This window comes from Jaculus jaculus, chromosome 1 (assembly GCF_020740685.1).
Source record: "Jaculus jaculus isolate mJacJac1 chromosome 1, mJacJac1.mat.Y.cur, whole genome shotgun sequence".
In the NCBI taxonomy this organism is placed as follows: domain Eukaryota; kingdom Metazoa; phylum Chordata; class Mammalia; order Rodentia; family Dipodidae; genus Jaculus; species Jaculus jaculus.
In genome coordinates this window covers 121,479,654-121,502,377 of record NC_059102.1, presented here as the reverse complement: position 1 = coordinate 121,502,377, position 22,724 = coordinate 121,479,654, and the positions used below count along the sequence as shown (strand labels likewise).

The window sequence follows — 22,724 nt, the reverse complement described above, 5'->3', positions numbered from 1 at the left end:
CAGTCTACAAATGAATCTGGAGCTTGCTGTGCGGTGTTACTTATGGCTAGATTGGCTAAAACAACAAGCCCCAGTAATCTTTTCGTCTCTGCTCACTGTAGTTCTGGTTTTACAGGAGGGCACCACCATGTCTAGTTTCTTACATGGGTGCTGGAGAGCAAACTCAAGACCTCAAATTGGGCAAGTACTCTTGTCCACTGAGCCATGTCCCAGCTCCTCATGTTTGGAATTATTTGAGTAGTAATGTAACAACAGCATAGAAGCGTTAGTAACATATGACTGATTCGGGGGACAGGAAGCCCAAGAGGAAGGATAAGAGGGAGCCACTGTTTCCACATACTGATGCCCACTTGCAGATTCCACTGGAGAAAGAGAGAGCCAAGCCACCTGTACACTACATTCCATCCCAGCTTTGGTTAGGAACAAGGGACAAAGTTCTTTAATACTCAGTTATGAAACTCCCCTCATGCCCCAGAGCCACCCTCTAGCTGCCATTGGACTATAAGGAAACAGAATCCTTGGCAGATGCCTTCTAAAACCTTTCTCCCCTGGCCAAAGCCAGGAAAACTACTTATAGGAAAATAGCTACCAGACAATTCCGATAAATCATGAAATTCTGCACCCACACATAGGTAAATCTATTCTCAAGATTCAAAAGAACACTTTGCTGTGTCAGAAGTGGATTCGAGGTCAAGGAGGTGAGTGGAATGTGATCAAGATGGAGCTACTACTGCCTTTCCATTCAAGGAGTGAATAAGATGACAGGACCCGGAGGGGATGCTGCTGACCAGGGAAACAGAACCATGAGGTGTGGGGAAAGTTACTTCTCTGCAGCACACTAAGCATAGAGGCTTGTTCTGAACTTTTATAGCCCCTCTTTCAAAGTCCTATCACCATTCCTAGCTGCTAAAACTCCTCTTACCACAAATTCAAGTCTTCACTCAATCACAGCCTGTTCACTTACACACTTCATTCTTTCCAACTACCTAACACTCTTAGCACCAAAGTAGTAATGGGTGCAAAAATTATTTAACTTCCACATTTCATCAAATATGAAAATGTAAGATACTTAGAAGTACTCAAAACTGAGTATAATAGTCATCTGCAATCCTAGAACATGGGAGATGACAGCAGAAAGATCAGGAGTTCAAGGCAAGATTGACTACATGAGAGCCTGTCCTAAAAAGAAAAGAAGCTAGGCATGATGGTGCACACCGGTAATCCCAGTACTCAAGAGTCAGAAATAGGAGGATTGAGAATTCATGTCAGACTCAACTATATAGCCTACATATAGCCAGTTTTAAATAAGCCTGGGCCACATGAGGCCCTGTCAAAAAAAAGCGAATTATTTAATCTACTGATAATAAAATTTTATATTAAAAAATCCAAAGGGAAAAAGCTATGTTAGTTTGTGGAATATTAAAAAGTGTCCCAATTAAAATATACCAACCACTGTAAAATGCACCTAGATTTCAGAGATTGGGGAATGTGAAAGAGAAAACGCTCTCGTCAGAATCAATGATACAACTATTACCAGCAGTCATAGAGTAGGAAGTCACAACCTGGCCTCAGAGGATGCTGTATAAAAGTAAACAAGCCCTTGACACCAACAGATAAAAGCTCTAAGTTTCAAGTTGTGCTTCGTCATTACCAGGAACTTTACATTAAGCGGCTTAGGTCTTAGACTAGAAGAATATTAGCAGAGTTACAGAGCTCTCGCAACGTATCTACATAAGCAATCTTGAAAGAGTAATGTGGCAGTTACTTTCTCATTGCCAGGACCAAACACCAGGCCAAATTCAGCTGATGGGAGGAAAGGGTTTGTTTTGGCTTCCAGTCTCAAGGGATGTTTCAGCCCAGCAGGGAAAGCTCACCAGGCAGACGCGCATCATGTCTTGTCCCGTCAAGTAGGAAGAAATAGTGTGAGAGTGACCTGGCTATACCCAGTGGGGCTGGACTAATAAACTGTAAGGCTCAATGGAAGTGACATACCCTCCTCTAACAAGGCTCCACCTCCCAAAGGCTCCACAGCTATCCCAAACTGCCACCAGCTGAGGACCAAGCACTGAAAACACATGAGCCTGTGGAGGACAGGTTGTTTTTCCAGACTATCACAGGTAACAAACAGTAAAAGATCATGGATGTAATAATATGTCTCACGTGTACTCATATTTAAGCATAAGTCTCTGAGGAATCATTGTTTTTAATCAGGAATAAAGCTCCTCAAGACTTCAACATCTTTCCAATTCTTGAACCAGTAAATGGTTTGCCTTTGTGTATTTGAAACAGATCTATGAAGTTTCTGGAGCTGATCCCAAAAAACTGGAAGAGAAGATCAAAGAACTGATGTAAGCTGCCATCTGGAACAAAATATATGTGTGACATTGTCAAAGGCAACAGTAAACGTGTTCATGGTTTAATTTTCGGCAAATATTCTAATATACTATCAGCTTTGTTTTTCCCCAGTGTCTTGCTGGAGGAGTACTGATGAGATGACAGCTCGTCAGTCATCACGCAGTTCTGAAAATATCCCCTGGGCAATGCTTTGGTGGTCTTCACAGCAGAGCCCCTGTGTATCTAAGTAACAGGAAGTCACCAAGGTCTTCCAGAGGTTGCCAAGGATGCAAGGCTTTGCAAGGTCAGGAAACTTGAGTATGCCACTATTTGGGAAATCGTTTTGTTTTCAGTGTGAAGTCAAAATATGCCTCACATATGCTACTCTATGCATACTACCATTGAGCTGCAGCCCGCCTGAGAAGTAACTACTTTTATCACTATACTCCTTTTTTTTTTTTAAAGTAGTTATTTATTTGAGAGGGAGAAATAGGCAGAGAGAGAGAATGAGAGAGAGGATGGTCACACCAGGACCTCTAGCCACTGCAAATGAACTCCAGATGTATGTGCCACCTTGTGCATCTGGCTTACCTAGATCCTGGGGAACTAAACCTGGATCCTTTAGCTTTGCAGGCAAGTGCCTTAACCACTAAGCCATCTCTCCAGCTCTATCACTATTGTCTTATAGGGAAGAAAGCAACACAAAATAATTTAATGACTTCTTCAGATTTTCCCAGAAGAATCTGTCTTGGACTCCTGGCTATGTGGTGCCCAAGTTGAAGCCAAGGATGAAGACATGGTATGCTGAACACATCTAATAGTGCCATGCTTTATAAACTCTACCAATCATACTCACAATGTAACAAATTAGGGGCCAAGACATTTCATATTATCTTCTCTGTACTCTCATTTTAATAAGAGCCATTTTAAGGGCTCTGGATGTAATTCAGTGGTAAAGTACTTGCTTAGTATGTTCAATGTCCTAGATTCAATCCCCGGCTCTGCAGAAAGAAAAGGAGGAAGAAAGGAACAAGGGAAATGAGTTATATAGAAAAGAATTTAAAAGTGCATTTTGGGGGCTGGAAAGATGGCTTAGCAGTTAAAGCAGTTGCCTGTAAAGCCGAAAGACACAGTATCAATTCCCTAGGAGCCATGTAAGCCAGATGTACAAGGTGGTTCATGAATCTGGAGTTCATTTACAGTGGGTGGAGGTCCTACTGTGCCCATTCTCTCTTTCTCTCTCTCTCTCTCTCTGTCTCTCTCTCTCTCTCTCTCTCTCTTTCTCTCTTTCTCCCCCTCTCAAATAAATAAATTAAAAGTGCAGTTTGGTCCCCCAACATTTCCCCCTTTCCCTTTTAAATATGTCACAAGTGTTATTCCAACACATCTTTTTAGCTCAAGAACCCTCCTCTTTAGGAGGTGGTCAGATAAAAACCTTCATTGTATAAGGAGAATGAACCCAGCTTTTTAGGGGTTAAACTGCTTATCTCAAGTCCATCACTTCTTTCAGCCTGTCCTTGAACATCAAGACAAGGGTTGAAGATCCCATGTCTTAGGGGATTCGTTACTCTTTGGCCATAGTATGTGCTACTTGCATTGAACAAGACGACAAAAAAAAAAATTGATGCTTTCACTCCACCAAAGCAAGAACCCAGTAGGACTGAGCCTGCTTCTCTTTATCCATCCCCGTATGCATCAACCTACCAAGCCAGGTAAAATCCTAGAGCCAACCCACTTAGAGGGTCAGGCTGTAGCCAGCGAGTTACCAGAATGAGGCTGCAGAGCCTAGGCCAGCACTGACTCGAGGACACACGAGTGAATATGTCTGGCTCCTCAGCTAAGGTCTCACACATCCCAGATCACAGGACACTTTTAGGTATGAGAACTTGAAAGTTATCATATAGCTGGTCACAGTGAACATGTCAACTTTATCGGTATAAAGTTTTAATGTCAGTGTGTAAGGTCTTAGTGCATTTTGTACTGCTATAACAATGCCACAGACTTCTCATGGGTAAATAAAAGTTATTTCTTTGTCACAGCTCTAGAGGTTGGTGTATTAGGGTTCTCTAGAGGAACAGAACTGCTAGAATGAGTTATATTAAAAAGGGAATTTATTGGTTTAGCTTATGGTAGTCCAATAGCAGTCTGCAGGCCCAGACTCAGTCCAGGTGGCTGGATGACTCAGCATTCCCAAACCAGCACCAAAAGCTTCCTGGAGAGACGCTGGTCTGCAGTCCACACTGGTCTGCAGTCCCCGCTAGAAGGCAGCAAGCAGCATGGGCAGCCAGGTGTGAGGAAGGAATTCTTTTCTCTCAGACCCTCCTTAGATAAAGCGCCCCCCCCCCCCGAGAGGGGCCACCCACTCTGGGGGAAGGATTCTTCCTTCAGTTAATCCTTCCTGGAAGCAACCTAAGAGACCCACCCAAAAGGGACTTCTGTGGACTACTAAACAGATCAAGTTTACATCACCTTAACCATCACAGCTGGGAAATATATTTTCCAAGGTACAAGAATCAGTTCAAGGTCTTCTTGATGTATCATCCCATGGTGAAAGGTGGACAAGTCAGAGAGCACATGTGTGAGAGAGGCAGCAGAGAGTGAATTCACTCTTTCTGAGACGTTTGGAGAGACTTATTGTAGAGCTTAAAAGAAGAAAAAAAAGTAAAGCTCCTCTAAAGCAGGAGGAGGGTTCTGAGTGTATAATCCTAAAACTTGCTCTTAGGAGAAATCTACTCCTGGTCTGGGATTGTGGCTCAGTTGGTAGAGTTCCAGCCTAGCATGCTTGAAGCCCTGAGTCCAAATGCCAGCATGATGTAAATTGGGAGTGGCCTCATATACTTGTAATCCCAGCATTCAAAAGGATCAAAAATTCAAGGTCAGGGCTGGAGAGATGGCTTAGCAGTTAAGCGCTTGCCTGTGAAGCCTAAGGACCCCGGTTCGAGGCTCGGTTCCCCAGGTCCCACGTTAGCCAGATGCACAAGGGGGTGCACGCATCTGGAGTTCGTTTGCAGAGGCTGGAAGCCCTGGCGCGCCCATTCTCTCTCTCTCCCTCTATCTGTCTTTCTCTCTGTGTCTGTCGCTCTCAAATAAATAAATAAATAAATAATTTAAAAAAAAAATTCAAGGTCATTCTCTACTACATAATGAGTTTGAGACCACCTAGGACATATGAAACCCAGTCTCAAAAAGGAAAACAAAAAATAGAAAGAGAGCAAAGGAAAAGAAAAATAGTAATCCACCCATCTGGCTCAGCCCTCCCTGACAACTTATAGACAGCTGATGGTTGCTGAGGGGGGGTGGGGAGATTTTCTTCAGTCGTGCCATCACTGGTAAGTACCCCATGCTTCGGTAAATAGCCCTTCACACATGCTCCTGATGCAGGGGTTGGAGTTTCAAGATGGATATGATGTCCATAAAAATGCAGGAGACCCCAGGCCAGTGAATTCCCACATCGAGTGCTTGTCCAAGTTATCAAAAAATTAAAATTGCAATCCCAGAGAAGGTTAAATTATAAATTATGAGATTTATTTTAGGGAAAGCAAAGCAAGAAAGTCCAAGCCAAAAGAAATTCTCATGCTGTGAAGGGAGAGGGGAAGATTGAGAAAATTTCCCTCATACAGGTAAAGGCCTCCAGGAAGACATACATTCACCTGGGAAGCAAGCAGGAAAGCTCTCAGGACAAAAGGAAATCTTCCCCCTTCCCTGGCCAGGCTAGGAAAGAGGAGTGGAGGGAGCTAAGAGAGACATTAGGGACTGAGAGAGCTCGTAGGCATGGCTCAGGCCCATTTATATGGATCAAACATCCAATTCGGATGAGCCTTATCATCAGGTCCAGGTGTGTAAGGGACAGACCTGATTGGTTGGTGGACTCAAGGGGTTCACTCAGGAGGACCAGAAAAGAGTCATCTTGCTCCTAACCAGTATCATTCTTTTACGTAACCGTGATTAAACACATTAGTTCACTAAAAAAGACAACAAAAGAATGAAAGTAGAAGGGGATTTGAGAAAAGGTATCAGTGGGAGAGGAACAAAAGCAGGTAATAGGGGTGGATTTGATCAAAATACATTATACACTTGTATGAAAATGTAATGATGAAACCCATTGTTATGTACAATTAATATATATGCTAATAGAAACTCTCAAAAGAAATTTGCTGTTATGATAATTAACCCACTCTCCCAATAATGACACTAATTGACTAATTGTCATAGTGACATTGAGGATTAAATTTCTAACTCACTTTGGGGGACACATTACATTCAAACCATAACAAGGGGCTGGAGAGATAGCTCAGCAGTTAAGTGCACTTCCTGCACAAGTGTGAAGGCATGAGGGAGACTGAGACCAGCAGAGATGGAATTTCCAGAACCCACTTAAATAGCTGAACATGCCCATTCCCTCAAGGGAGCAAAGACCAGAGAATGGTAAGCGCCCACAAGCTCTAGCTCCGCTTAGACCAGGAGGAAACACTACGAAGTAGGACATCCAGCATTTCACTCTGGTCACCATACGTGAATGTCCCCACCTCAGGCAAGTTTACAGGGTACCCACCACACACACACACACACACACACACACACACACACGGTTTGAATCAGATATCCACCCCCCATAAACTCATGTGTCCTGAATGCTTGGTGGGAAGCTGATGGCAATTTTGGAGTCTTGCTGGAGGAGGTGTGTTATTGATGGTGGGCTTTGGGGTGCTATAGCCAGCTTCCCCCTTGCTAGAACTCAGCTTACTCATCTGCTGCTGTTTTCCATCTGCTGTGGCAGAGGTGATGTCCAGCCTCTGCTCATGCTATCCTCTCCCCTGCCTTCATGAAGCTTCCTCTTGAGACTGCAAACCAAAATAAAAATGTTCCCCCCATCAGCTGCTCTTGGTCAGGTGCTTTGTCCCAGCAATGGGAAGATAAGTACAATACACATGTACAAGTTTAAAAAAAATTATTTTTTAATATAAGAAGTATTGTGAACAAATTAGACAAATACAAGTAAAGGACCCAAGCTAAGTCTCAAAAGCCACTGGCCTTCTGGAAAGCACAGTCATGGGGATACATCTGGAGAGGAAGAACAGGGTGGAGAATGAATTCCATGTCCAGATGCGGCCAGTGACACATGAATCACTCCTGCCGCCCTGGGCAGTTTGCATTCTACATGCTGGAGCAGGTGGATATCTAGTTTTCCTCATTGCAATTTCAGGCCTGCCTTGTACCTTAACAATGAAACAGTGCAGACTCAACGTCCAGGAGAAGTCACTGCCGACAAAGGACTTTTCCATCTCACCTTCTGAAGCTAAGGGCTCAGTGGAGCTTCACTTGCTTAAAAGCATGAGGTCCTTTGCCTTCATAATGGTCTTCATACTCTAACAGGAAAAGAGAGATGTAATTAATTTTTACTTTATTGTCTAAAGCTAAATTGTGGGTGCTTTTTAACCAATTTAATATTTACTATCATACACTAATATTTTTCAATAATAAAATGCAGTTTGGGCTGGAGAGATGGCTTAAAGATGGTTAAAGGTGCTTGCTTGTAAATCCAAATGGCCTGAGTTTGATCTCCAGTACCCATGTAAGATAGATGCACAAAGTGGCACATGCAGATGGAGTTCATTTGCAGTGGCAAGAGGCCCTGGGACACCCATGCTCGCTCTCTCTCTCTCTTTCTCTCTCTCTCTCTCTCTCTCTTTCTGCTTGCAAATAAATAAATAAATAAAAATATTTAAAAACAAAATACAGTTCGTGAATCAGTATTATCTTAAAAAAGGAAGATCATCAGAGTTCATCTACTATACATAGGGATGGTAAGTATTGTTTCATGAAGCTTTCTTGGCTATTTATAAGAGGGTGCTGCCAACAAATATAATTCTTGTGCTTTCTAGTGAGTCAAGTCTGACAGCCAATGAGCCTTATCTGTGTTAGAGTAACTTAGTATAGGTCTGTATAAAAGATGTCAATTTGGGGACTGAGTATATGGCTCAGTGGGTAAAATGTTTGCCACACAAGTGTGAGGACCCGCGTTCAGATCTCCAGAATGCGATAAAACCAAACAGCCAGGTGTGGCGGTGCATGCCTTTAATCCCAACACTTGGAAAGCAGAGGTAGGAGGATTGCCATGAGTTCAAGGCCACCCTGAGACTACATAGTAAATTCCAGGTCAGCCTGAGCTAGAGTGAAATCCTACCTCAAAAAAAAAAAAAAAAAACAGACACAGTAGCATAAATCTATAACCATGGTGTCTCTACATCAAGATGGGAGGTAGAGCGAAGAGATTCCCCAGAAGCCCATGGGCCAGATTCTTGCAAATGCAATGATGAACAAGAAATCCTGCCTCAAGCAAGGTGTAAGGTGAAGACCAACACTTGAGGTTTACTTTGACCTCCATATGCATGCCATGGCACACATACACTCCCCCCGCCCTCTCTCTCTCTCTCTCTCTCTCTCTCTCTCTCTCTCTCTCTCTCTCACACACACACACACACACACACACACACACATACACACAAAGATTTTTTTTTTTAATGTTGGGCTGGAGAGATGGCTTAGTGGTTAAGGCACATGCCTATGAAGCCTAAGGACCAGGTTCAATTCTCCAGGTCCCATATAAGCCAGATACACATGTTGGCATGTGTATCTGAAGTTTGTTTGCAGTGGCCAGGGGCTCTGGCATGTTCCCTCTCCCTCTCCCTCTCCCTCTCCCTCTCCCTCTCCCTCTCCCTCTCCCTCTCCCTCTCCCTCTCCCTCTCCCTCTCCCTCTCCCTCTCCCTCTCCCTCTCCCTCTCCCTCTCCCTCTCCCTCTCCCTCTCCCTCTCCCTCTCTCTCTCTCTCTCTCTCTCTCTCTCTCTCTCTCTCTCTCTCTCTCTCTCTCTCTCACACACACACACACACACACACACACACTTTCTCTCTCTTTCTCTCACTGTCTCTGTCTCAAATAAATAAATAAATAAAGTCTTTTAAAAAAAAGAAAAAAACATGTCATTATGGCCTAGAAGCTTGTTAGAAATGCACACTTCAAGGTGGGCGTGGTGGCACATGCCTTTAATACCAGCACTTGGGAGGCAGAGGTAGGAGGATCACCATGAGTTCAAGGCTACCCTGAGGCTCCATAGTGAATTCTAGGTCAGCCTGGGCTAGAGTGAGACCCTACCTCATAAAAGCAAAAAACAAAACTAAAATACACATTTCAGGGGCTAGGGAGATGGCTCAGTAGTTACAAGGTGCTTGCTTGCAAAGTCTGCTGACCCAGGTTCAACTCCCCAGTCACCCACATAAAGCCAGATAGGCATTCATTTGCAGCAGCAAAAGAGCCTGCTACAGGGAGACCCACAAGGTCTCCAAAACAATGTAGGCCATTGCCAAAACCCTTGTTACTTGCCAGAGCTAAAAGGTTAGACCCCACTTTTTAAGACACCACAGGCTGCAGTCACAGAACATCAGAATACCATGATGGAACCGAAAGGGAAATTAGCTCCCTCCTGGCAAGCCCTCCATAGTGCTGGAAAGCCCTATGGGAGCCCCTGGGGAACAAAGGTCACCAACAGCATGAATAAGCGGGGAACCCTGCTGTCTACAAAATCAACCAGCTAGAAAAGAAGCACACACTTGTACAATAGTGGTACACAGCCTTTGTGGACAGCCAACTGTTCTCTGATTGGACATGAGGCATTCTCAGTGGGAGAGAACTTATATCTGGTACTGGAAACCAAGGCAGAATCCCATAGTCAGGAAACAGACTTCAGAGAGAAGCCCCCCCCCCCCCTCTGCTCTTTGGAGAAGAGTGGATTTACACACCAAAAACCTCCCAAATAACTTTGCACTCCCCCTTTAGCCCATGCTGCTCTCACTCTTCTTGGAGAATCTGTTTTATTTTACAAATGGCAGAAAAAAATGAAGGAAAGCCAAGATCTGTCAATAAGAGAACTGACTACCCACCATGACACTTGCCACCTCTACCACATCTGCCAGGGCCCAGAAGAAATTGGAGAGGAAAAGGCAACATGAATACTGCTCTTAGTGCTAGCCTGACAACCAGCCCAGGGTTGATGGTGACAAATATGGTGATCAATGAAAGCCTATCAAAACAGAAATCCAGAGGCTACAGAGAACTCAACACTAAGTCAGATTGCCAGCAGGCCTGCCATGGCTCAGGAAGCATTGAGGTGGGGCAGAAAGATCTTAAGAGCCACAGAGTGGGTAAGAATTCCCTGAAGCATGGTCATCTCCCCCACCCCCAACACCATTGCCTAAGCCACACAACCAAGGTTGGCATCAACATTGATTTCATGTTACTATCAGATCCTCTGATATGATATGCTGAGAAGAGCAAGCTCCTTTCCATGCTACTCTTTCCAGAAACCTACAGCAGCCCTGGTGTAAGTGTGAGCATCACTTCAGTTGCATCTAAGTTGAGGGACATTCAAGAAAATACTATACCAGTACTGCTGTTGCTGGGAGAGAAATGAGAGATGAGGGCATCTGTGTGCCAACATTCCTGTGCCTACTGCTTTTCCTACAGTTCTAATGCACCCTCAGCCTGCAGATCCCACCAGCACCCCTCAAAACTACCAAGCGTGGGCTGGAGAGATGGCTTAGCGGTTAAGCGCTTGCCTGTGAAGCCTATGGACCCCGGTTCGAGGCTCGGTTCCCCAGGTCCCACGTTAGCCAGATGCACAAGGGGGCGCACGCATCTGGAGTTCGTTTGCAGAGGCTGGAAGCCCTGGCGTGCCCATTCTCTCTCTCTCCCTCTATCTGTCTTTCTCTCTGTGTCTGTCGCTCTCAAATAAATAAATAAAAAATGAACAAAAAAAAATTAAAAAAAAAAAAAAACTACCAAGCGTATATAAAGCACTTGGGCTGAGAAGCTGTCACAGGCCAAATGGCTAAGCAGGTCTGGTATTCACTGTAGGGTAGTGAAGTCCTCAGTCAGTCAGTGGGATAGTGGTGGTACAATGCCTCAGGGTACTCCCACCCACTCTGTGGCTCTTACAATCTTTCCACCCCCCTTCTGCAAAGTTCCCTGAGTCTCAGCAGGCCTGTTGACAGTGTGCTTAGTGCTGAGTTCTTTGTAGTGTCTGGATTTCTGCTTCGGTGGGTTTTGCTTGATCACCACATCTGCCACCATCACCCTGGAGCTGGTCGTCAGTCGCGCAGTAACAGAGGGCTCATGGTGCTGCTTCCACGGCAAGTTCTCCTGGGCCCTGGCAGACGTGGAAGAGGCGGCAAGTCTCATGGCGGGCAGTAGGTTATCTTCTTGTCTTATCGATGGCTCTTGGCTCTCCTCTGTTTTCTGTGCCATCTGTAAAACAAAACAGATTTTCCAACCAAGAGTGAGAGCAGCTTGTGTTGAAGAGGGTATCTAAAGTTATTTAAGAGGTTTTCAGTATGCAAGCTCACTCTTCTTCGCCAGAGAGCAGGGCTTCTCTCTGAAGTAATGAGTTTTCTGACTGTGGGAATCTGACTTGGTTTCCAGCACCAGGAATGAGTTATTTTCCCACTGTGCGGGCCTCATGTCCAATGAGAGAATAGTTGGTTACACTCAGAGGCTGTGTGCCATTATGGCACAGGTGTGGACTGCTTGTCCAGTTGGTTATTTCACAGACTGCAGGGTCCCCTGCTTATTCATGCTGTTGATGACTGTCATCCTCCAGCAGCTCCACAGGGCTCCCCAGCACTCTGAGGGTTAGTCAGGAGGGAGCTAGTTTCCCTTTCAGTTCCAGCATGGCATCCGGATGGTCTGTGACAGCAGCCTGTGGAGCCTTCAGCAATAGGGTCTTACCATTTAACTCTGGCAAGTAATCAAGGTCTTGGCAATGGCTTACAATGTTTGGGGGGCCTCATGGATCTCTCTGGCCAGCAGTTCACTCTGGGGACGGGAGGCAACCCAACTCCAGATCTGGGAATTACCACACTCTGGTTTTAAGGTTAAGCTCTTTCCACCGTCTGTCTAGACTGTCCCACTCCTCCTTCAGGCAATGTTTTGTTTTTAATTAGCATGCACATTATTGGGTTTTGTTACTGCATTGATTTTCAAACAAAATTTAGGTTTGTTTGCTTTTAATTTTCCTTCTCCCCCACTTCTTGCTGCCCTCTTAAATAAAGGAAGCATTTATCTTACTTTGTTATTCAAAGCTTTTTTTCTTTGTGATGCTGGAGATTGAACCCAGGCTTTGCACATGATAGACCAAGTTCTACCTCAGAATTCTACCCCAGCCCATTGGGCTTTCGAGAAATAGGAGCAGGGATGTGAAGTCAGAGTGTAACAGACAAGGTCCAGCGATTAAGCAACATTCTGCATTTCTCCCCAAGGTAATCCTTATCCACCCTCAAGAGGGTGGGGCTTTTTCCTAAAAAATTCCAGCAATATTTAACTGGCCAGGCAATACTTACCAGAGATAAGAATACAACCTCTGCTTGAACTCTGTAGCCCTCAACTTCAAGTCTAGTCATCCACATGCCATTTTATTATTATCAATTAATCTAGTCATATTTCTGTACAGAACTAGATATTTTACATGTTTGAATTGCTGTATCTTAAATGGAAAGTGAATATTGTGCTCAGAAGTCAAAAACCTGCAGAAATGAATTCATTGAGAGGAAAATTACTTTTGTTTTCAATTCTAACTTGAATGTGGCTTGGAACAGATTCAAAGCCAGAGTGCGTGAGTTCACACAGCCGTGCCGGCGCCCTCTCAATATCTCTCTCCCTTCCTCCTTCACGCTCCCACTTATCCCCTCCTCAAGCACAAATAGCAACTGTTACAATGGTTCATAAAATGAGGATTATAAGGAAACTAAGAATTGGATATCTGGGAACCCCTATCATTTCTATTCGATTTTTCTGTGAGCATAAACCTGCTCAAAAAAAACAAAAATACTTCTGATTTTCTTAACTATCCATATGAAAACAGAATCAGGACTTTAAATTTCCTTCAAGAAATATCTCCCTAGGGTAAGAAACATTAACACATTTATTTAGTGTCCCATCCAAATTTATCGAATGATCACTTGAAACGTTCGCCTGCTTAGCCAGAGTTGGCTCCGATAAGGAACTGTGAAGTCTCCTGTTTGAATGGTGGCCGGGTGAGGCGTCACATCACTCGTCTTTCCGCCTGACCCCTCATGACCTGGTTTTCACATTCACTATTCCCCTCCTTTAATTGTCCATGTGCCATGAGCATCGTTTTTTAACTTCTGTGTGCTTCCTTGCTTCTAGAACTTCTCCCATCTTTGTCTATCAAGTCTTTTTTTCTTCCTTTGAGATCACCAAGCAAACTCCCCATCCCTTCAAGTGAACCCACATGTCACAGTTCTTCCATGACGCTCCCTTTGGTCCTTCTTTCGCATGGCTATGATGTCAGCTTGAACATCCCTTTGAGTAGCCATGGTTTTGGTTTTGGTTTGTTTTGTTTGTTTTCAGGGGCAGAGGTCACATCTTCCCAAGGTTTCCCAATAACATACATGGTATCTAGCTATACTTTACTTTCATTTAAACAAGGTGATTTTTAAGTCAAAAGGTATCCCATGCAATAGTTATCAGGGTCTCCTATATGCTTTTATTTCTAACTCTCACACCTGTGTCTGCCTCCAAAGAAACGTTGTGTGGTAGTTTGAATGTATGGCCCCATAGGCTCAGGTATTTTATTAAAATTGAGCTTGCAACTTGACGCCCTAGTAGGCTGATCCCTGCTCCAGGGTGCATGTCATTGGGGCAGATCTGATTCCAGCCCTACTAAGTGCATGAAGATCCAGTCTGAGCTCTGGTCTTTGGTGTTTGCTGGTGTGTGTTGGTGGTGCCTCTGTGCTTGGATCTATGGAAATGAGCCAGTTTCTTCCACTATTGAAGGTAACCCTGAAATAAACCTTTTCCTTCCATGAGCTGCTTCTGGTTGAATACTTGTCCCAGAAACAAGGCACTGACTGGAACACCCTGCTTCTGGAAGACAAAGGCTTTTACTTTCCATTTTTACATTCCCAGTGTCTAAGATATCACCAGATATGTAATATAAGCTTAAAAATATTGGCTGCATGAAAGATTACATGTAGGATTTCAGCTATGATCGGAGTCCATTTCTATTTCTACCAAGAAAGGCATTTGGAAATGAAGAAAGGAAGGTAACGTGCTCAAAGTTAGTACATGCTATCACCTATAAGATGACCCAGTGGGAAGGAGCAATGTCTGAGCTATTCACTGTCTCATCTGTGACACACATAATAACTCACTTACTGCCTGGTTTCCATACACTTTACAAGTTGGCAGTCTGCTCCCACACAGATCACATCACGATGGTGAGAATTATAGCCAGTCCAAAGCCAGCCACAATAAACAGCAACAGCCAAGACTCAATCTACTCCATGTTGTGACTAGTTCTGTCTCTATTAATTGAGTTGGCAATTAATCACTGCATTTGGCTGCAAAGCTTTCAGGTAGGGGCAGTGTACCTTAATGGAAAAATCACAGGCTCTGAAGCCAGACAGATCCAGGTTTGCAGCTATGACTCAACCAATGCCAAGCCGGAGGCACCCGTGGAGGTCAGTCTTCACATCTGTAAACCACCTGATAATGGCTACCTCCAAAAGGTCACTGAGAGTATTAAATGGGATATTGTCCGTGAAGTGCTATGGATGGCACTTGCCCAAAACAGGTGTTTGAGGGTCATGGTGACAGGTGATAAAATAAGGTTGCTTTCATGGCTACCTTTCTAGAAATATTACAATGTCTTTGCACATATTTTCTTCTTTTTCTCTCCCCCATCCCCATACATACATCCACCTGTCTTCCCTTCTTTTGTGTGTGTGTTTATGGGTAAGATTCTCACTATATAGCCCAGGCTATATATACATAGTCCTGCTTCAACTTCCTGAGTGCTAGGGTTACAAGTATGGGTCACCAAGCTCAGCAATTCCTTGCTTCCTTCTTTTCATTCTTTCTTTCCCTTGTCCTTTCTTCTTTCCTTCCTTCCTTTCTCCCTTCCTTCCTTCATCTTCTCTAACAGTCTACTATAAAGTGCAATAAACAGTAGTCATCTTGTAGACAGTCAAAGAAACTGAAGTTGTATAAATGTTTGGTAGTTTAGTGCCTTTCATAAAGTTGGCAATGTTTAACCACAGAAGGATAAGGTGTGAGAAAATAAATTAAGCACTGTAGGTGACTGGCAGACTACATATTGTCTTTCATTAATCATTGACAAATTAAGTTTGGGCAGATAAGAAAGTTTAACATGTGATCCAACTATATTACTTCTGAGGACATATCCACATAACTCTAAGTCAACCGACCTCAGGGGTACACATACATCTGCATTTGTTGTAGCATTATTCACAAGTCATGCTATGGAGTCAGCATAGCTGTCTGTCAACAGATGAATAGACAAGGAAAATCATGGTGTGTGAACACAATGGAATTTTATTCTGCCACAGAGAAGGATGAAGTTATGTTGGTTGTTGAAAATGGGTGCAACGGGAGATTATCACATTAAGTGAAATAAGTCAAACTCAGAAAGACAACTTTCTCTCATTTGTGAGTTCTGGACTGTGTGTAGACACATAAGACCACATCTCTGGCAGGAAGATGGGAGAACGGATGGGAATAACAGGAGGGAGGGAGAAGTGAAGGGTGGGAATAAGTATTGTCAAAATACATATTTCTTTTTGGTTTTGTTTTTGTTTTTTGAGGTATGGTCTCACTCTAGCCCAAGCTGATCTAGAATTCACTATGTCCTCCAGACTGGCCTCAAACTCATGGTGATCCTCTTACTTCTGCCTCCCAAGTGCTTAGGAAGAAAGGTGTGTGCCTCTATGCCTGACCAAACTACATATTTCACTTGTATGCAATTGCATTCATGAAACTTTATAGTATGTTCTATGACTATATCCCAATAATAATTTATATTAAAAAGAAAGAAACTCTAGAGAAATGAAGTAGTCACTTAAGATAGCAAAGAATGATTTTAGTATAAAAATTGCTCTTCCCACATTTCTCACCAACTTCTGTTGAATTAAATTAATTAATTGTTTAATTAAAATTTAAATTTATTCTCTAATCACAGATATTGGTCGTTGTGAACAGATCAACAGAACTGCCCCAGGAAGGAGTTTTGGGTGACTAGCAGCCCATTTTCAATGTGAAAATTCACCATGTACAAGTCCTTATTTGTTACTGGCTTAATTCAAATGCAGTTATCATTAAACATTTTTCCAAAATAAAATACCTTAACTTGGGGGCTAGAGAGATGGCTCAGTGGTTAAGCACTTGCTTGTGAAGCCTAAGGACCCTGGTTCAAGGCCCAATTCCCCAGGACCCATGTTAGCCAGATGCACTAGCGGGCCCACGCGTTTGGAGTTCATTTGCAGTGGCTGGAGGCGCCCATTCTCTCTCTCTTTCTCTCTCTCTATCTGTCTCTTTCTCTCTCTGCCTGTCTCTCTCAAATAAATAAGTAAATAATTAAAAAAAAAAAAAGACCTTAGCTTGGGCTGGGAAGATGGTTCAGTGGGTAAAGCCACACGCGCATGCTCCAGCACCCACGTCAATGCTTGGCAGTTGTGGTAGCCCACCCGAACTCCTGGTGCTCTGGCAGTGGAGAAAGGGGTCCTCAGGGCAAGCTGGCTGGCCAGACTAGCCGACTTGGTGAGCTTTGGGTTCAAATGCGAGACTGTACCAGTTAAATGCAGCTGGAGCACGATTAAGGAAGATACCCAATGTCAACCTCTGAACTCCACACACACGTACCTACAAACAAATAAACAAAAATTTACTCACACTGGCTAAATCTTCACTGGCACTTGTCTGTTTTGTTTGTTGGTTTGTTTGTTTCGTTTTGTTGTTCAAGGTAGGGTCTCACTCTAGCCCAGGTTGACCTAGAATTCACTCTGCAATCTCAGGGTGGCCTCGAGTTCACAGCGATCATCCTACCTCTGCCTCCCTAGTGCTGAGATTAAAGGTGTGCACCACCACACTCCTACACCACAGTCTCTTCTTGGAGCTCTGTAGCTTTGGACAATTTGCCTATGATATATTTCCCTTAAACTAACCCAGGGTCTTCCCAACCCTGAGTTTAAGTCTATGAAGGTCTACATTGGTGAAAATGTGTTTACTCATTTTAGCACTTATCCTAGGTCAGTTCACATGTATGCTCAAGCTCATCCGGGTAAAAAGCACACAAAAATCTTATTCACGGGCTGGAGAGATGGCTTAGTGGTTAAGCACTTGACTGTCAAGCCTACGGACCCCGGTTCAAGGCTCAGTTCCCCAGGAGCCATGTTAGCCAGATGCACAAGGGGGCGCACACATCTGGAGTTCGTTTGCAGTGGCTGGAGGCCCTGGTGCAACCATTCTCTCTCTCTCTCTCTCTCTCTCTCTCTCTCTCTCTCTCTCTCACTCTGTCACTCTCAAATAAATAAATAAAAAATGAACAAAAAAATTTAAAAAAAATCTTATTCACCAGAAAGGTCAACACCTTCAGGCTTGGGACTGAAAGAGGTCAGACAACTTTCAGTTAGTATTATTGCTGTCATGGCTGCTGTTAGTGTAGTAGGAGGAATGCATGCACTAGAATGACTCTCATCTTCGTCTATGTCCTGGGCAGGGCCTTGGAAGGCTGTCTACTCGGGCTTTTTATCACTTGTAAAAAGATTCAGGATACAAAAGGAAGAGGGAAAAAAATTACTCAGAGAAAGGGACATATCACCTGTAGGGAAAGTGGGGCCAGAAATTAAACATCTCAACTTTTCTCAGTTGTTTCCTTATTTGAGCACGCTGTGCATACAATTTTATGAGGATTTTATTCAGATTATATGACTTAAAGAATTCCAAAGACCTAAATTACATGAGTAACCATTTCCTTATGACCAACACTATTTAGAAGGCAAATATTCCTAGGTATACCACACTAAATTCCCGTTTTCTTTTTAAAGATAAGTTCCTTGAAGGAAGAAAAGAAAAGAAAGGAGTGTCGTGGACAAAGAGTCCTCCTTGGGAAATCAGGTAGAGGAAGGTGATGGCCCAGTGGAAGAGGAAAGACTGCGGAGGGCACAAAGCAGAGGAGATTCCCTGCACTTGCTTTATGATTCCAGGGTCTGCTGTGCCCTGAGTAGAGCTGGGAGTGTCGATCCTTTTAGCGTCCAGCTGTGTCGCATTATCACAATAGCTCCGTAGTCACGGGGCATGGGATTTCTCGAAGTTTCTGATTGTTCCATTCTGAGCAGCCTTAGAACACTTGGTAGCCAACCCTGCTCAAATAAGGGTGATTCTCTTTCTTCAGAGCAGTTGGTTCTTATTTTGTGGGCACAGTGAACTGCGAAGCTGAGCAAGTGCGAGGCGTGCTCCTCAGCTCCCCCGCCTCCCTACAGCAAGCTCAGAGACGAAGCAGCAGGTACCATGACCGCTGGCACCAGCTAACTTTTTCCACCCCATCTCTCTTGACTAATGTCAATGCTTTGCCTAGGAGACGATGGCCCTTCCAAAGGCACCCCTAGGGGAGGGCTACTTGGGGATACAGGATGCCTAAAGGGCATAAACTGTGGAATGTAGGCTGCAGAGGCCCCTCTTATTGGTCAGCCAGAGGCTAGCCTTGACCTGGTTTGAACTTTTCTCCTTCCCTCCGTGGCTTCACTCTCTCGCAGTCTTTTCCAGAAGGCATTCAAAAGTTGAATCAAGATGCTATGGTTTGGATGTAGTCCCCCAGAACATCGCAGGGGAGGAGCTTGGTCCTCTGTGTAGCAATGGGAAAGGGTAGTAGGATCTTTAGGAGAGGGAGCCTGGTGGAAGGATCTCAAGATTGTCCTTTCCCGCACTCTGGCCTCTTACCTTGCAATGCAATGGGGTCCTGCCACTGTGATCTGTCCACCATGAAGCCTTCACCAGAACCCAGCAGGAACTGCTTCCATTCCCTTAAACCTCCAGAACTGTGAGCTAAATAAATCTTTTGTCTTAATAAAGTAAATAGCCTTAGGAATCTAATTTTTTTAATTTTTGTTTTATTTTTATTTATTTATTTTGACAGTGACAGACACAGAGAGAAAGAGGCAGAGAGAGAGAGAATGGGTGCACCAGGGCCTCCAGCCACTGCAAACAAAGTCTAGACACGTGCGCCCCCTTGTGCATCTGGCTAAAGTGGGTCCTGGGGAATCAAGTCTCGAACCAGGTAGTCCTTAGGCTTCACAGGCAAGCGCTTAACCGCTAAGCCATCTCTCCAGCCCAGGAATCTAATTATTGTCACAGAAAATGAACTAATATGAAACCCCAACACATGCCTTGGGCTCTGCTCCTCAGAACTTGACTCATTGACTCATACTAACTCTGTCATTGTGTTTAAGACACTATCAACTCCAGAGCTATCATCTTATGTACCAACAAGAATGATATTGACAATTAATGTGTGATAGGCCAGTAGTAGTGGCACATCCTTTAATTTTAGGAGAATCAAAATGTTTTAAAAAATGGTTCATCTTTGAACTAATGAAGTATAGAATTTAAAATTACATTCATTCAAGAGAACCAGTCTCAAGTATATAACATGCAGGCAGGCAATTAAGCTTGGTAGTAATTTACAAACCTGAGACCCACACATCGAAGTTAGCTTTCAAGCTCTTGTTTGTGGAGAAGTTTCACCATATTGTGAATCAGAGAAGGTGGCAGTAGGGCAATGCCATAGATGTATAGAGGCTTGTCAAGATTTTGCTGTAAGATAACTGCTGTCCAAGGAGTGTGAATTGGGGATAGCAGCAGACCCATGAAATGGACCACAGGGGCAACAAGAGGGACAATTAAAGCTCAGAAGAGCAACGTTGCTTCATGATGAAGGTTACGGCTCTTAGTGTGACCACGGGCCCGTGTGTGAGCACACTCCTAGCTAGCCCTACCCTCACCTGATACTCCTCTGTACCGCTTACACATATGCACACACATGAGTGCACACACAGGCACATATGCACAGAGACATGCCACACCAGTTTCTTTCCAACTTGGAAAAGCTCAGGTTCTTTTCCACCATTGGTCCTTCCATATGTGCTATTTCCCCTTTCTGGAGTATGAATTTCTGTGCCGTTTGCTGCTGTTGTTTTTTGCTTTAAGACAGGGTTTCACCTTGTAGCCCATACCAGCACACTAATTATTAGATAATCGAGGCTGATCTCAAACTCATGATCTCTTGCCTGTGCTAGGATTCCAGGACCATTTAACTTTTTTAAAAAAAATAATTTTTAGCTTTATTTATTTAACAGAGAAAGAGGGAGAGAGAGAGAGAGAGAGAGAAAGAATGGGCATGCCAGGGCTTCCAGCTACTGCTAACGAACTCCAGGTGCATGCACCCCCTTGTGCATCTGGCTAACGTGGGTCCTGGGGAATTGAACCTGGGTCCTTTGACTTTGCAGGCAAATGCCTTAACCATTAAGCCATGCCTCCAGCCCCATTTAACTTTTGAAGTCAAAGAATGCTTTGTTGCCACTGTTGCTGTTGTCTTACTGCAGGGTTTCACACAGCAGGACATCAAAAGCCCTCAGCTGTATCTTTGTCAGATACTCCAGGGTAGGCCTGGAGCCAGCATGGGGCGCGTTGCTGCCGCTATTTCAAGACAAGGTCTCACTGTGCAGTCCAGGCTTGCATAGTCCTTGTTAGGTAGCTGACGCTAATATCAACCTCATGATTCTTTTACCTGTACCTTCCAAGCGCTAGAATTACAAGGGGCCTGTTAACCTTTTTTGTAAATACTTTACTTTTATTTATTTACTAATTTACTTGAGAGATGATAGAGAGAGAATGGGAGTGCCAGGGCCTCCAGCCACTGCAAACAAACTCCAAATGTATGCACCACCTTGTGCATCTGGCTTACATGGGTTCCTGGGGAATTGAACCGAGGTCCTTTGGCTTTGCAGGTAAGTGACTTAACTGCTAAGCCATTTCTCTAGCCTCCTACTAACCTTTCAAATGAAGAAACTTTTCCAGGAAGCCCTCCTTGATTTCCCAGGTTCCTAAAGGGTGCTTCATTTTCCATTCCACCAGTACTGTGCAGTTCTGCCCTTCCCTGCACAGTTACTATGTTCCACCTATTCCACTTGTGTTAGATTAAGACCTGCCCTCTCTCTTAGCTATGTGCTGTGTGAAATTGCTCCAAGTTCTTGCTCATCACTGTACTTTCTTCAGGTAGCGTGCCAATAACTGTAGAGTAGGCACTCAGTGAACTCAGACTGACTAAAGGAGAAACTAAGGCTGTGATAACCTTCCCCAACCAGCCACATCTCCACTGAAGTAGAGCACAAGGTCAACTGAGTCTAAAGACTCTGAAGCCAAATAATTCTGCATAGGTTTTGGCTGTGCTATGCCTAACTGTAGGATTTGGAGCAAATTGTGAAATATTATTTTGCCTCTGCTTTCCCATCTGTAAAATGGGGATGATAATCCAGTAGTTCACTGAGTCACCAATGCTCTTGACTAGAACACATATTGTGCACAGTGAGAGTATGTCAACTCTTTCAAACCTCTGCTGCATACATGTGATGGTGAAGCACCCTTTCCTACCATAGTGGAGCCTGATGCACACTGCACCTAACACCCCGGCCCCCTGAGGAGACTGCTTTCATGCCACTGACATCTATTCTGCAAGGTGATCTCACCCACAGACAGCAAGGAATTTCAGAAAAGACCAAGAAAAACCACTGTAATCAGCAAATAAGCCAACATGCAGTATAACTGCATCTAAAATTTCTTTTTTTATTTTTTTCTTTAAAAAATATGGAATGCAAGCCGGGCGTGGTGGTGCATGCCCTTAATCCCAGCACTCAGGAGGCAGAGATAGGAGGATTGCCATGAGTTCAAGGCCACCCTAAGACTACCTAAGAGTGAATTCCAGGTCAGCCTGAGCTAGAGTGAGACTCTACCTTGAAAACCCAAAAAAAAAGAAAAGATAAAGAATATGGACTGCTTCACGAATTTGCATGCCATTCTCACACAGGGGCCATGCTAATCTTTTCCGTATCATTCCAATTTTAGTATATGTGCTGCCAAAGTAAGCACAACAGTTTCTACAATTAACTGAAAGTTAGAGGGTAGCTCAGTCCTAGAGCCCTTCACATGAGGTCCTGGGTTCAACACCTGGCACTGGAAAAGATGTCTTTAGACAAACAGCTATGGTCAAGTGCAACATCACCAGGCAACAACCCCATCACAACCACAGCCTTGCCGACAGCAATGATAAGAAACCACAGAAGTCAAGATATGACAAGGAGATCAACATCAAATTTCTGAAGAGCAGTTGATCTTATATTGTGAGACTACATTACATCATTAACACAGGTTGCATGTACATTTCTCCAGTACATTTGCACATGTGACATGTACATTTTTTCCTGTGACAACTTGGGCACCTAATCACAAGTCTTCATTATTAGCTGGCATC

General features: G+C 43.9%; 1 protein-coding gene and 1 non-coding gene across 2 annotated transcripts in view; one reads left to right on the top strand and one right to left on the bottom strand.

Annotated features, from left to right (window-relative positions):
• Txndc8 (thioredoxin domain containing 8) overlaps positions 1–2,352 on the top strand; it is a 28,444-nt gene extending 26,092 nt beyond the window's left edge. Inside the window, exon 5 of the mRNA XM_012948437.2 lies at positions 2,290–2,352. Within this exon, the coding sequence (XP_012803891.2) occupies positions 2,290–2,352 (63 nt within the window). The remainder of the gene's footprint in view (positions 1–2,289) is intronic.
• A 19,883-nt stretch (positions 2,353–22,235) lies between these two features.
• Positions 22,236–22,342, bottom strand: LOC123458236. The gene has a single exon (XR_006635533.1). It is a non-coding gene; the product is annotated as a U6 spliceosomal RNA (small nuclear RNA).
• Positions 22,343–22,724: the final 382 nt, after the last annotated feature.